Here is a 15184-nt window from a genome sequence, read left to right as displayed (position 1 = left end):
CTAATAGTGTATATCAGCCGCGTGGGTGAGAGTTTGGCTGAGCTCTCTTGTACAAGAACAAAGAGGTCTTGGTAATTAGTGAATCCGTCCCTAATCTGATCCCTACAGTGGTATCAGAGCCACGGGGGGATTAGGGCGGCACGCCAAGTCGCATAAGGAGGTGGGCAAGTGGAATCCTCCTTCGAGTGAGGGTTCGCTCTGGTAAATTGGCTTTATCTCCTGGTTTCTTTATTTTTCTCTGTTTAGTGCCACTATAGGCTTGGGGTCTTGTTTTCTGGTAGATAGTCTCTGGCAAAGACTTAGGTCTCTCTCGTGCTTTCTGCTTCTTTCTGTTTTGCTTCCGCTCGGTTCTTGTGCTCAGTGATCTTGTGATCTCATTTTACTTGACCACCAAGCACCTTTACTGCCCAAGTGACCCCCTGCGCCCTCCACAAGTGAGTGATTGCGAGCTCGGGTAATAATGGAAAAAAAAGATAGATCTGGGTCGTAAAGCCCAAGACCTTGGTTTTTTCCCGGGGGGATGGGGGGCACTATAAAAAGGGGCACTAAACCAAAAAAGAATAACCCGAATAATAATTCCCGGTTTGAACCTCTTGTAATGTGGACATATGATAACATGAATGATTGTGTTCATGGTGCATAATCCCCTCGGAATCTTCCCTTTTTTTTCTACAATGTTTGGTTAGTATCGGGTGCTTACTGTGAGTCCTTTAAAGGAAGTGTTTTTGAAAAAAACCCTTTTAACTAAAACTTTTGTGTCAAATTTTGATGACAAGAAATGTGAAATTCTTGGTTTTCCCCGTGTGTTTGAATTTTAAAATGGTTATGTTTTTTAAAAGGATGTGAGATATTTTCCCGGACGTGTTATAACCTTATGTCTTGTTTTCTCTTGAAAATGAGGGGGGGGGAAAGTGGGGGAGGCGCTGTCAAAAGGGCATGTGTTTAATCTAACAAAAAGGGGTTTATTGATCTCCTCTTTCATGTAAAAAAGCATGCCAATGTTGTTAAAAATGATGAACCATTTGGGGAAAATAGGCTTGGTCACTGAGCTAAAGGTCGAGTATTCAAAAAACCCATCCTTCGATAATGATGTAAAAGGAGTTTCCGTATTTTTGCCGGGTAAAAAGGGTTTCTTTTCCTCTACCCCCCCGGAATGTGAGTAAATGCTTGGAATACTTGGTATGGATGTTTGGGGTCCCATTTTTCTTCACGGGTTTGGTATTTTTTTCTGATTGATGATTTTTAAAAAGTTTGGTGTTTTTTGATGAGATAAGTCGATGTTTTTGAAAACTTAAAACTTGGAAAATCTTGATGAAAATCAAACTGGAAAAAAAAAAATTAATATTAGAGGGTAATGGTGAGTTAAAAAATCATGGATACTTATGTGATGGTTTTTTAATTAAAAGACATAAAAACCCATATCTCCCAAAAAAAATGGGGTTCTTTGGGGAGACTAGTGGCAAAAGGCTTTACCCAACAAGAGGGGTAGATTATACAGAGATTTTTGCCCCTGTTGTTAAATTTACCACTGTGAGATTAATGCTTGCCTTATGTGCTCATTTTAATTGGGAATTAAAGTAGATGGATGTTAAGACTGCCTTCCTGCATGGTGAGTTAGATAAACCTATTTACATGAAACAACCTGAAGGCTTTGTTGACCCTAAGTTTCCTAATCATGTGTGTTTATTGAAGAAGGCCCTGTATGGCTTGAAGCAATCTCCCAGGCAGTGGAACATCAAGTTCAATAATTGTATGCATAAGTTAGGCTTTGTTAGAAGTACGTTTGATGCATGCATGTATATTAAAGATCTTGATTCTGTTCCTGTGTTTCTTTTGCTGTATGTGGATGATATGCTTATTATGGGACCTTGTTTGAAAACTATTAAGGTTGTGCAGTCTTCTTTGTAAGGAAGATGAACCAGCTAGGGTTTCGGCTGAGAGATCTGTAATAGTTAGGGTTCCAATTCTTGTATCATTTGTACACTTACACTTCTCTAATAGTGTATATCAGCCGCGTGGGTGAGAGTTTGGCTGAGCTCTCTTGTACAAGAACAAAGAGGTCTTGGTAATTAGTGAATCCATCCCTAATCTGATGAGGCCTTTTGGGGAGTACCCCAAGATCAAAACCGTGAGGGCTTTTCCTAAAGCGGACAATATCATACTAATGTGGAGTTCGGGTGTGCGCCACCGAGACCCAACAATTAGTCATATATAGACTGGTCCTAGGACCGGCTGAGTTGGTATAGGTTTATGATGGGTATAGATAGACCTATTTTAATTAGTGAGCCCAAGCTAGATCTGATTCTTTTCACTGATGGGCTAAGCTTGGATCAACTCACATTCGGCTTGAGTCGTGTTCAGCCTAGTTGACAACTCTATTATCACTCCTCAATCCTCATGTAAGATTTTGCATCTGCTCAAAAAAATCTCAAAGTCTCGAGGGAAGAAATTCTATTTAATCGAACTATTTCCGTATGTAGCACACGTAGAGGAAATGTTAATTGTTGTAAATTCGCCCCTCTATATATGTTGTATACGATGAGCATGCAAATCATATTGAAATTCTTCGTTATTAGTACTATCTCTATATGGATAGTATTAGTACTATCTATATGGATAGTTGTTTTTGTGGCTCTTGTTGTTTTTTCTTTCTTTTGTGGCTTTGTTTTGGGTTTTGGCTCAGTGAGAGGATGGTTGGTTTGTTGATTTGTTGGGGTTGCAGTTTTTTGCTTGTTTTGGATTTCTTTTTTGGGAGGTAGGGGATTTCGCTTTTGTTGGTGGTTCCACTTTTGAACTTGCCTCTTTATAGCTCGTCGTATCGTGGTGTGAGCATTTGCTATTAATAATAATAAAAAAATCTATATCGATAGTAGATTTCACAGCCAACCCCTGTGCTAAATCAACTACTATAGCTCCAACCTACTATTATTATCTTCAGTTAATTTTATAGGGGAGAGATTTAATGCTTAGTGCAAATCATAATAAATATTAGCCGGCAGAAGAGAAATTCCAATCCCTACATCATTGCATCATTAAATTATTAGCAACTCTAGCTATAAGCTTCATTTAAAACGGGACATATATACCTAGCATCGTAGTATGGTTGTTAGATTTCGACGTCCCGTCACAAAAATGAGATCCTTCCCAAACCTTGTGAGTTGCTCCCTTATCCATGAACAAGAGTCTTAATTTTTCATTTTAGTATGTCCGCGAATAAGAGTTTCGGTTCACTTTTAATATAAATAATAATAGAGTCTCACCTTCTACTAACTCATTTCACTCACATTTCATTTAAAACTAATATATACATGTGAAATCCTGTTCTACTAACTCTTTTCCTCTCACTTTTCATATTTCCTAAGATCCATACCACTCATAAATAGGACTCCTAGACCATCTCCAATCATACTTGAAAAATGAGTTTTGATATAGAAATCTTCTTTAATCATACACCAAATTCAAACCCATTTTTTGTGTTTTTTGGTGAAATAACACCAAATATGGTGTTACTGCAAAAATTTTATGAGACAAAACTAAAAAATGGTGTAAATTTTGAATTTGGTGTAAATAATTGGAATAAAACTATATTTTAGCGTGACATATACTCAAAAATAGATTTAAATTTAGTGTAAATAGTCGAGTCAATAGCAGAAGAAGGGAGCATGAGAAAATCATGAGCACTAAAAACAAAAATCAAACCGACAAGCATTCCCATTGCTGTCCAACTGAGGAAACCTACCTCCATAATGAGATAGAGACATCCACGTCCACACGGTAGACCCCACAAAAATACTTCTAATTAATTTCTGAGAATTACACCTCTACGTCCTGTTAGAATAATAATATAATTTACAATATTATATCTCCTAATTAAATATATATTATGTTTAATTTTTGAGATTAAATATCACGATTTAGCATCTGATAATTAATCATGTGATAATTAATTATAATCACTCTCTTCAACCAAAATAATTTCACAACTCAATTTTAAATGAATTATCATACTGATAATTAGTCATGACAATCGAACGTCACCCAATAGCTATCACATTCTTGTCGTCACATAGTAGATACATATGGGGTTTGAGTGATACAAGTTAACAAGGTTCAATCTTTAAATCATATTGGTAATAGGAAAAATAGTTTCAAAATTCAGTCCATGTATTTGTCACTGTATATTTGTTTGTTTTATTTGTAAACGATGCATGAGTGAAGAAAAAAGTTTGACATTTGTGTTAATTAATTATTGGGCGTTAATTTTATAATATGAATAAATAATGGTGAGCATGTGTGCTAAAATATCCAAAATGTGACACTTTCGTAATTTTATGGGACATCACCAAAAATATATTGTCCACATTCCAACGTTAGATATTATTTATGTACACGAAATAATTGTGATATCATTAACAAGAATTTTAATACAAATTTAGTAAATTAAGAAAGAGAAGTAGAGTAATATTGTTTAAATATTTTTAATGAAAAGTGAGACTTATATCATTAAAAACTAAATTTTACCTAGATAAACGGAAATTACTCTAATTTTAAATGATTAACAAGAAAAACATTAATATATATTTTCTCATGGACGAGTAAAGCAAGAAAAGAAAAGCTTGATATTTCTATGGATGAGAAATTAACATAGTACTCCCTCAATTTATTGTTAATAAAGACGTCTTTCTGCCACAGAAATAAAGAATAGTGTATTGAATTGATATTGAATAAAGTAAGAGAGACAAAAAATTAAAATAAGAAAGAGAATTATTTTTTGCCAAAAAATAGAAATGATTCAATTATTTTGAAATTTTCTAAAATAGAAAAATAATTAAATTAATATGTAACGGGTAGAGAGTATTTGTAACACAAGTTAGTGGCTACTTCCTCCGTCCCACAATAAAAGTCCTATTTTGTATTTTTCATATGTTCCACAATAAGAGTCTTATTTCATTTTTCCATACATGGTAGTAAGCTTCACATTCCACCAACTTATTCCACTCTAATAGTATATATAAATGAGACTCACATTCCTCTAACTTATTCAAGTTATTTTTCTTTATATTTCTTAAATTTAATACCCAAATTAAATACTCCCTCCATCCACAAAAAATAGAGCACAATTACCATTTTTGGCCGTCCACAAAAAATAGAGCATATTTATTTATGGAAAGTTTTCAATAAATAATACTCCCTCCATCCTAGATAATTCGACCTAGTATTCCATTTCGGCCCGTCCGGCATAATTTGTCTCACTTCACTTTTACCATTTTTGGTAGTTGACCTCATATTCCACTAACTCATTTCTATTCACATTTTATTATAAAACTACTACTTTAAAAGTAGGACCCACATTTCACCAACTTTTTTAACTCACTTTCCATTAGATTTTTTAAAACCCATATTGGGTCAAAGTGACCCAAATTATCTAGGACGGAGGGTGTAATCCTATTATCATTTTACTAATACTACTTTTCACTTACTTTTTTTTACTCTCTCTTACTTTTTTCTCTTCTCTCTTACTTCACTAATTCTACATTAAAATTCGTACTATACACAAATTGTTTTTTTTTTTGGACATAAGAAGCATGACTTATATTGTGTGACAAGAAGTATAATTAAGAGGACAAGAGATTGTGAAATTAATTTTTGAAATATGGAACAGAAAAGTACATCATCACATTATTTGATTATACATGTCCATAGACTAATTCCAAATTTTTGGGGAAGTGTTCCAATAATTGAATGGCTATAATATTGTATACTCCCCTTAATAAGTTATGAGGTCAGATTTGGGATGATTAGAATAAAAAGTGAAATGCTTTAATAAATTATGAGGTTAGATTTGGGATGATTAGAATAAAAAGCGAAATGCTTAAGAATTTTATTGTTCTAGTATTTTTTATTTTTTAAGAGCCTTCACAATAAGAGTCTATCTCCGGAGCTCATTTCAAGTCTATCTCTATATTTTCCTGCCACGTCAGCATGTTCATTCCAGAGCCTATCTCCCTGCAATGAGAATCCATCCCAAAGTCTATCTCAGAGTCTAACTCATTTCCACATCATCACTATTTCATTTCACTCTTTTAATTTTTTTTGATGTAATAATTAAAGACAGCGTAAAATATACGATAAAAAACATATTTTATTTTTATAACTAAATAAAGCATAAATGTGAAATAGAGAAGGACGTGGGTGTGTGAAATGAAAGAGAAGAGATTGAGGTATTTATAATAGGAGAAGAAAAAAAAATTAAAAAAACAAAAAAGGGAAAATCGACTCTGCCATCGGTCCCGAGCCTCCGCAATGGAGGCCCATGCAGAGCCTATGGGGCCATCGGCTGAGGCCATTGATCGGCGCGGGTGCGGAGGCGAGGGGGAGGGAGAATCGGCCCTCCCTCCGCAATGGTGACCGGTCGGGGGCGGGGGGAGATCAATCGGCCTTGGTGATCGCCCCCCCATTGTGAATGCTCTAAAAATTTTAGTGAAATAGAGAGAAAAATGATCTGACACAAAATGTGATTCAAAAGTGAAGTGAATAATACTCCATCATTTTAGGTACTCAAACTATAAGAAAATATCATAATTCTGTACTAGAGAAAGAGATAAAGAAAATATCAAATCCAATACATATATATGAAAGTCCAAAAATGTCCTTCATGTCTTAGGGGTATTTTGAGTGTAAAATTGTGATGAATAGTGAAAAAGTACCATAAATGCGATTACACCTTAGTTCAGTGACGACCTATGATATTTTTAAAGTTTAGGTATCATTCGCGTGCAAAACACATTGTTCAGGGACCATTTGCGTCACTCTACTTTAGTTAACTCACTAAACACAACTTTCTTAAATCTCGTGCTGAAAAGAAACGCTTCAAGTAATATGAGACTAAGGGAATATTTATTTTAGTGTGTTTTTTTATTTTATTGCATTTTTTCTTGTGTTTTTTCTTTCATTTTTCTAATAGCATGTTTATATTTTTGTCGCTATGTAATTTTCATGAGTATAAATTTTAAATTATATACGGAAGTAATAATTATATGAATTTCATTTGAATATTAAATTAAAAAATAATTAAAATTATTTGCGTACTCATATGATTATTTTATTTTTAACAAACCTTGTATTTTATTTAGATTAAAAAATAATGTAATTAGATTTTATAGTAAATAAATTAAAATAATAAATGCATAGAAAATAAAAAATGTGCTCCATTGACTAATTAAAGAATGGATGATGCTTTGTTGCCTTACATATTGGTGTTGTTTTAAAAGTAGTGGAGTAAAAAATAAGTAACAAGTAGAGATCCATAAAAATAGTCTAGAAGAAACTTAGTTATGGAGGGCCAAATCTTACTCCATGTATTGAAAAAATACATTTCATTTTATTAAAGATGACCCATTTTTTTTTTTTAGTTTATCTCAATTAAGATGACTCAGTACTAAAAATATAAACACATTTATCTTTACTTTATTCACTTTCTCTTACTTACTCTCTCCACTTCACACACAAAATAAAATTGCATAAATTTCCGTGCCGCCTAAGGAATGGGTCATCTTCCTTGAAACGGAAGAAGTATTTTTATACTGAGGAGTCGATAATGTTATTTTTCGTTTCAACTCTAAAAGACTATTAGACTTTCGGACGATTATGGGGTCACCTCACCCCCAAGGCGGATACAGTAATAAGAGGAGAGAGGCTTACTTCTGCATATATTAAATTGCTGAAGACTAAATCATATGAAGGGGCTAAGTGTGAGATTTTGAAGCTTATAAGAAAAGGCAACAATGGCTACCGTTAGTATGGTAAAGAAAACGGTCACAAGAACATACTGTTTCCTTCGTCTACGTTGAGCCGAGTGGCGATTTATCGCCGGATTATCGCCGAGCGATCGCCGGCCACTGTGGGCGACGCTCGGCGATAATCGGCGATTTTTAAAATTTTTTTTTTTTTTTTTTTTTTTTGGCCGAACGGCTATTTTATCCCACCCCTATAAATATTTCATCCTCTTCCTCCATTCATCACCCACAAACTTCATTCACACAAATTTTCAATCTTTTTTCTCTCCATCTTTATTAAATGAGTTCTGATTCATCGTCTCGTGCTCAGTCCGACGAGGAAATATCACATTCTTCTTCCGAAGAAGAGGTACCTCCCGCTCCCACCGGATGGGATGTAGCGGGTTTCGCCAACAACCCAATCAACAACTATATCTCCCGCTGCATACAAAGCGAGATCGCTCGAATGCGGCAGCCACCCCCCCAACGGCCAATCCGCCGGCGGCGCCGATACATCCCTCGCAACCACACTGGTGCGCACGATCGGCTGTTCGCCGATTATTTCGCGGAGGAACCACGTTATCCGGCAGATGTATTTCGTCGCCGGTTCAGAATGCGCCGCTCCCTCTTCCTGCGCATTGTTAATGCGTTGTCCGCGCGTTACCCCGGTTCCGGCTCCGGCGAGACGCAGCGAGGAAAGCCGGACTATCGCCCCTCTGACAAAATGCTGCTTGTTGCCATCCGGCGGTTGGCATATGGAGGGTCCGCCGACATGTTCGATGAGTATACGCAATGCGGCGAGACGGCGCGCAGCGAGTGCACGAAGAATTTACGTCGGGCGTGCGAGAGATATTTGGGAGCACTACCTTCGCTCGCCGGACGCGGTGACTGCCCGGTTCCTGCTGGATTGGCCTTTGGAGGACCCACGGCTTTCGGGGATGCTCGCGGCATCGTTTGTATGCAGCGCGGTGGAAGAAGCTGCCCAACCGCGTGGCGAGGCCGGTTACTACCGGCTACAAAGGTACGCATCCCACCATCATTCTTGAAGCCGTTGCCGACCAACGGCTTTGGATTTGGCATGCTTATTTTGGTATAGCCGGGTCGAACAACGACCTAAATGTTCTCAATTCCTCGCCCCTTTTCAACGAGCGGATCAACGGATTAGGCCCCTCCATCGAATTCACGGCCAATGGCAATGTGCATAACATGGGGTACTACCTGGCTGACGGCATCTATCCGCAATGGCCCGTGTTTCTGAAGACGATCAGATGCCCACTCGGAGATAGAAGAAGGTATTTTGCCCGAGCGCAAGAGTCTGCGCGCAAGGATGTGGAGAGGGCATTTGGGGTGCTCCAATCGCGATTTGCACTGGTAAAGGGTCCGACGCGCTTTTTCTACCAGGGGGATATTGCCGATATCATGTATGCGTGCATCATCATGCATAACATGATCATCGAAGATGAACACGAAGGCGTCCTCGACGTCACCAACGACCCAAGTGTTGCATCATCGAGTCACGGTGTCTCAACCGAGTCCGCCCGCCAGGGTGTACCGCACAACGAACATGAACGGTTCCAGGCGTTCATGGACATACACCAGAAGGAGGCCCATCAAGCACTACAACACGATATCATCGAAGAATTGTGGGCAAATAGAAACCGCGCCCACCGCCCTTGAATTTTTTTTTCTTTGAATTTTTTTTTTGATTTTTTATTTCCATTCGTGTACTTTTTTTTTTTTTTTTAATTTTCTTCGTTGTAATGTGTACCCGTGTTTAATACAACGAACTTTATTACTATTTATTTGATTTATCTTTATAAATTAAATAAGCTAGCTTTATTATATATAAAAATAAAACAATTAAATTAGTGATGATGTAAAAATGAAATGTTGAGTTAGGGAGAAATAAGGGAGAAATAAGGGAGAAACCATTGTAGGGGTTGGCTAAAAACTGGGGATAAGTAATAAGAGGAGAGAGGCTTACTTCTGCATATATTAAATTGCTGAAGACTAAATCATATGAAGGGGCTAAGTGTGAGATTTTGAAGCTTATAAGAAAAGGCAACAATGGCTACCGTTAGTATGGTAAAGAAAACGGTCACAAGAACATACTGTTTCCTTCGTCCCAACTACGTTGAGTCGTATTTCTTTTAGAGATGTTGTCCCAACTAAGTTGAATCATTTTTTTTAACCATTCTTACTTTATTTTCTCTACTTTACTATCTCTTACCTCTCTTATTTTAGTCTTTTTATTCTATTTTATCTTTATTTGACCTATTTAATAGAATTTTTTGATCTTCACGTCCAAAAGAAATGCACAATTTAATTGGGATAAAGGAGTATAAAAGAGTTAGAGATATGTGTGGAGTTTTATCTTCTATTAAAAGTTCTATCTCCTTAAAATATACTAGTATAAAATATTTCGGTAGAGTGCGGTGAATCATGCAAACCTCTTTTTCACATTATCTTTGAGTAAAAATAAAATTGGTCCTGAACATATGCTTATTTTATCATTTTGGTCCTAAACTTTATCTTTTGGATTTTTCGGTCCTGAATATATAGAAATTTGATCATTTTGGTCCTCCGTCTGCATTTCCGTTAATATTTAACGGTCAACCATTTTAATCACAGTTTTGACCAACTTAAGCAATTTTTAATTATTTAATAACTCTTAATCATAACTTTAATTATTTAAGGATATATCATTTATAATAAAAAATAAGAATTTTAAAAAAGAAAATAAAGAGAAAGTCTGCAGACATTTTTGAAAAAAAACGCGATTCACTCTCTCGCCCTCTCTCACTTCGACGGCGAGCGACGAGCGACGAGCGGCGGCTAGTTTCTCGGCAGATGGAGAAGGAGAAGGGGGAGGGGAAGGGGAAGAGCACCTGGTCCGGCGAGAGTGGTGGTGGCCGACGTGACCTTCGATTCCGGTACGAGTGGTTGAGAGACAGATCCAGATCTGAGGTGGTAGAAGTAGGAAATCGACGCTGGAATTGCGCCGATGAGCTTGTTTTTGCTGAGCAATGCGCGGCTGAGCATTCTCAATTTTCCGAAATTTCTCGGAATTGTGCTGGAGATCTGGTTGCTGCGGATGTCGAGAGGCATTAGGGAGGAGATATTGGTGAGGAAGCGGGGGATGTAGCCGGAGATCTGTTTATTGGCGACATTGAGGACGGTGAGGCGGCTGATGCGGCCGATGTCGGCGGGGATGGGGCCGGTGAACTTGTTGCCGACGAGGTCGAGGATGCGGAGGAAGGGACGGGAGGTGATGCAGGAGGGGATGGGGCCGGAGATGCCTTTCCAATCGGCGATTGTGAGGCTGGAGAGGCGGGTGACTTCCTCTTTATTTTCTTTTTTAAATGATATATAGTTATGATTAAGAATTATTAAATAATTAAAAATTGCTTAAGTCGGTCAAAATTGTGATTAAAATGGTTGAACGTTAAATATTAACGGAAATGTTGATGGAAGACCAAAATGATAAAATAGACATATATTCAGACCAATTTTGGCCTTTACTCCATTATCTTTTTTATTAGCAGAAGTCAATTAATAGTATTAATTTATATTATAAATGAGGTGATTTCTTTTCAACTCAAAAATCTTTAATTAATTTATATAAACTTTATTATTTGCTGAAAAATTATTAGTCTGAGCATTTGAGTTTGAGCTATTAGGTTGAAGTTTTCCGATATTAGATTAATGAACATAGGGTTTAGAGTGTTTTCGGTCATTAAGAATAGGCAAATAAAGCCTCTACGAGTAAAAGTTTTTTCGTTGGACCCTTGCTTACTATTAGTCCCATAATAGTCACTTGATTACATAATACTAATAATTTAATGAAATGTTTTAATATTAGATTAGAATATTCGGTTTATTTAGTGGTCATATGATCTTATCATGTAATGGAGTGGCTAAGATTTTATACTTTATCTATCTCCTTACATCAAGTCAAAAGAAAAACAAAGATTACGACCTAATTATGACATTCATTGAAACTGAAGTATTCAATTGAATTAAATATTGAAAGGGTCTATTCCCAAAATAAGTTTAAAAACATACTCCGTATATTTTTCTCTGTTATATTATATAATTAATGCATAAATTTCAATGATCCTACGTAAAATGCATTACCACGTGCAACGACTTTTTATTATTGAAGGAATATTTGCTCTCTCCATGCTTTGCGTTTCTAACTGAATTGATTCAATATAGTGTACTTAGATGTTAGATGATTGTTCAAGAAAAGGAAAAAGGTGGAGCAGTGGAGAAAAAAAGAAAGATTGGGTTTCAACTTTCATGTGCAAAAACTGAAATAATTGATTTCTTTCATACTTTCCCTTTGAAATATGGACATTCATAATAATTTATTATATCCGAGTTGTATCTTTTAATATGTTATCCGGATTTGGATTTTTCCGTATTTCACACATTAATTAGATTAACAAATCGCATTGAATAGGAAATTAATGCAATCAACGGCTATCATTTGCTTTCACTAGTATTTAGAGTCCCTAGAACAATTTTAAAATACAACTCACAAGATTAATAGTAGATGTAACTCAAATCAAAACAATACACTATCATGCAGTATAAAATTACATGTTGAGATTATTTTATATTGCTCATAGATAGATCACACGTCAGTTGGAGTTATCTTGAATCATATCAATTTCAAGAACAGCTTTATATCTAACTTAACAATATACACAAAATTCAAGCGGGTCTAATTTACATATTGATTGCGATTAAAAGAAGTTACATGATTAGTTATCAATAATGCCTCATATTTCAACGTTGTTAGTGTTGTTTGCACACATTCAGCTAAAAAAAAGTATGCTACACAAAGTTTGATTTCAAAATAGCACATGAATGGCATTTTATTTGGTAGTATGAATGAAAACGCAGAAAATCACAATACATTTCGGAAAATGTTACAATTACATAAATTGCAAAATATAGAAATGCATCAACCAAATCAAGTACGATATTATTAAACCAGTATACTCTAAAAGTCAGCGTTGACTCACTAGAGCTTGCTGAGGTTTGCCGATCCCATCGCCTTCGCCGCCTCTCTGAGCACAAACTTTTGTATTTTTCCGGTGGAGGTTTTGGGCAGCTCCGCCTCGAACACCACCGTTTTAGGCACCATATACCGCGGCATCCTCTCCCTGCAATACTCAATCACATCTTTCTCCGTCGGTTTCTCCTTCACCCCTTCCTTCAAGCTCACGAACGCACACGGCGTCTCTCCCCAGAATTCATCCGGCCTCGCCACCACCGCCGCCTCATTCACCGCCGGATGCCCGTACAAAACCGATTCCACCTCCACGCTGCTCAGATTCTCCCCTCCACTGATGATCACATCCTTGGACCGGTCCTTGATCTCTATATAGCCGTCGGGGTGCATCACTCCGACATCGCCGGTGAAAAACCACCCGTCTTTCAACGCCTTGGCGGTCCCCTCCGCGTCTTTCAAATAGCCTAACATCACGCAGCCGCCGCAGAGAACCACCTCACCTAGAGTTTTCCCATCGCGCTCCACGCTTTTCCCTGTTTCAGCATCGATCACGTCGATCTCTGCCATCGCGGGAGTTCTCACGCCTTGTCGCGCCTTCAGCTTCGCCCTCTCCACCGCCGGAAACATGTTCCACTTTTTCTTCCACGTGCAGAACACCACCAGCCCTCCGGTCTCCGTCAGGCCGTACCCGTGGCTCACGACGAACCCCAGCGACTCCGTCCGGAAGAGCACAGCCGCCGGAGGCGGCGCTCCGGCGGTCATGATCTCCACCGGCTTCTCCAGCGGCTTCGGATTGCCGTTAGTGAGCAAGTTGAGCACCACCGGCGCGCCGCACATGTGCGTCACGTGATACGTGTGGATCGCAGCGTAGATCGCGGCGGCGTCGAATTTCCGGAGGCAGACATTGGTGCCGCCGGCCGCGGCCATCCCCCAGGTGTAGCTCCACCCGTTGGCGTGGAACATCGGCAGCGTCCATAAATAAACCGGCTCCTTCGGCACCGACCACGAAATCAACGAATCGATCGTCACAAGGAAAGTGCCGCGGTGGCTGTGGACGACGCCTTTGGGAGCCGAGGTGGTGCCGGAGGTGTAATTCAGAGTCAACGGATCGAATTCAGTCTCCGGCTGAACCCAATCGAAATTAGGATCGCCTTTCTCCAAAACGGTGTCGTAATTATCCAGAAAAGGGCTCTCATGATTTGCTGATTAATCAGCCCATAATTCATAACATCAATTTTGTCTTTGCTATGGGACCATGTGAATTTATCAGAAGATATGGGTGGAATCTATCTCCTCTCTTTTCTTCTCGTTTCTTTGTGGAAGTATTATTTGCCGTTTTGGTGAAATGGGTTGTTTTGTTATATATTTTTTGCCTTTTTTAGAGTGGGGTGTGTAGGATGAGGGTGAGATAAGAATTAAGGGTATCAAATGAGTCAGCGGTTACATATTCTAAAGTGTAAATTTAATGCACTAATAAACAAAAATAAGTACTCCTTCAGTCCATTGCCATGACTCACTTACCTTTTTAATTCCTCCCATTTAAGATGATTTATTACTTAAAATAAAAATACCTTTTATCTTAATTTTATTTCATTTCTGATTTCTCTTACTACTTTCTCCACTTAATACATAAAATAAAGTTGTATAAAATCGCGTACCACCTAAAAAATGGATCATCTTCCTTAGAACGGAGGGAATAATAAAATATTCCAAAAATAATTGTAACAAAGTATAACTACCAGTGTCTAGTATTTAGTGGTTGCACCCACATGGATGTTCCATAAGAAAACAAATCCAACATACTAGAGTTGTCAACTGAGCTTGGGTCTGAACCAGAGTTGTCAACTGGGCTGGGTCGATTCAAGCCCATCGATTCCCGCCTATATTTTGGCTCAGGCCAACCTAGGCCCATATCTGAAACGGGTTGGGCTGAACTTTTATTCAAACAAATGATATTTTGTTACAAATAACTCAATTTATCAAATTATCTACGTTAATTATTACTCCTTTCGTCCGCGAATAGGAGTCTCAATTCATTCCGACACAAGTTTTAAGAAATGTTAAGAAAAGTAAGTATTAGAAAATTAGTGGAATATGAGTTCCACTTATGTATATTTGTTTTAAATGATATGTGAGTGGAATGAGTTAGTGGAATGTGGGTCTCTTTATTATTTATAGTAATTATGAACCGAGACTCTTATTCGCGGACGGATCAAAATGGAAAGTCGGAAGTCATATTCGCGGACGGAGGAGTATATGCTAGTACTATAAGATTTTAAAATGTTTTAGTAGTTTTTTATTTATTATACTTCATCCGTTCCTTGTTAATTGTGGCGTTTCTTTTCAGCACGGAGATTAAGAAAGTAAGAGAGAATAAAGTAAAAGA

The 15184-nt window shown here is 37.6% G+C and overlaps 1 protein-coding gene across 1 annotated transcript; it reads right to left on the bottom strand.

Moving 5' to 3' along the window:
• Positions 1-12675: 12675 nt before the first annotated feature.
• LOC125209631 (2-methylpropanoate--CoA ligase CCL4-like) lies at positions 12676-14668 on the bottom strand. Its single transcript, XM_048109221.1, has 2 exons — positions 14602-14668; positions 12676-14000 (listed from the first exon to the last, which is right to left on the bottom strand). The coding sequence occupies exons 1-2, from the start codon at positions 14666-14668 to the stop codon at positions 12808-12810; spliced, it is 1260 nt and encodes a 419-aa protein (XP_047965178.1). The 3' UTR covers positions 12676-12807.
• Positions 14669-15184: the final 516 nt, after the last annotated feature.

This window comes from Salvia hispanica, chromosome 3 (assembly GCF_023119035.1).
Source record: "Salvia hispanica cultivar TCC Black 2014 chromosome 3, UniMelb_Shisp_WGS_1.0, whole genome shotgun sequence".
In the NCBI taxonomy this organism is placed as follows: domain Eukaryota; kingdom Viridiplantae; phylum Streptophyta; class Magnoliopsida; order Lamiales; family Lamiaceae; genus Salvia; species Salvia hispanica.
The sequence above is the reverse complement of the archived record's forward strand: the minus strand, read 5'-3'. Positions and strand labels throughout refer to the sequence as shown.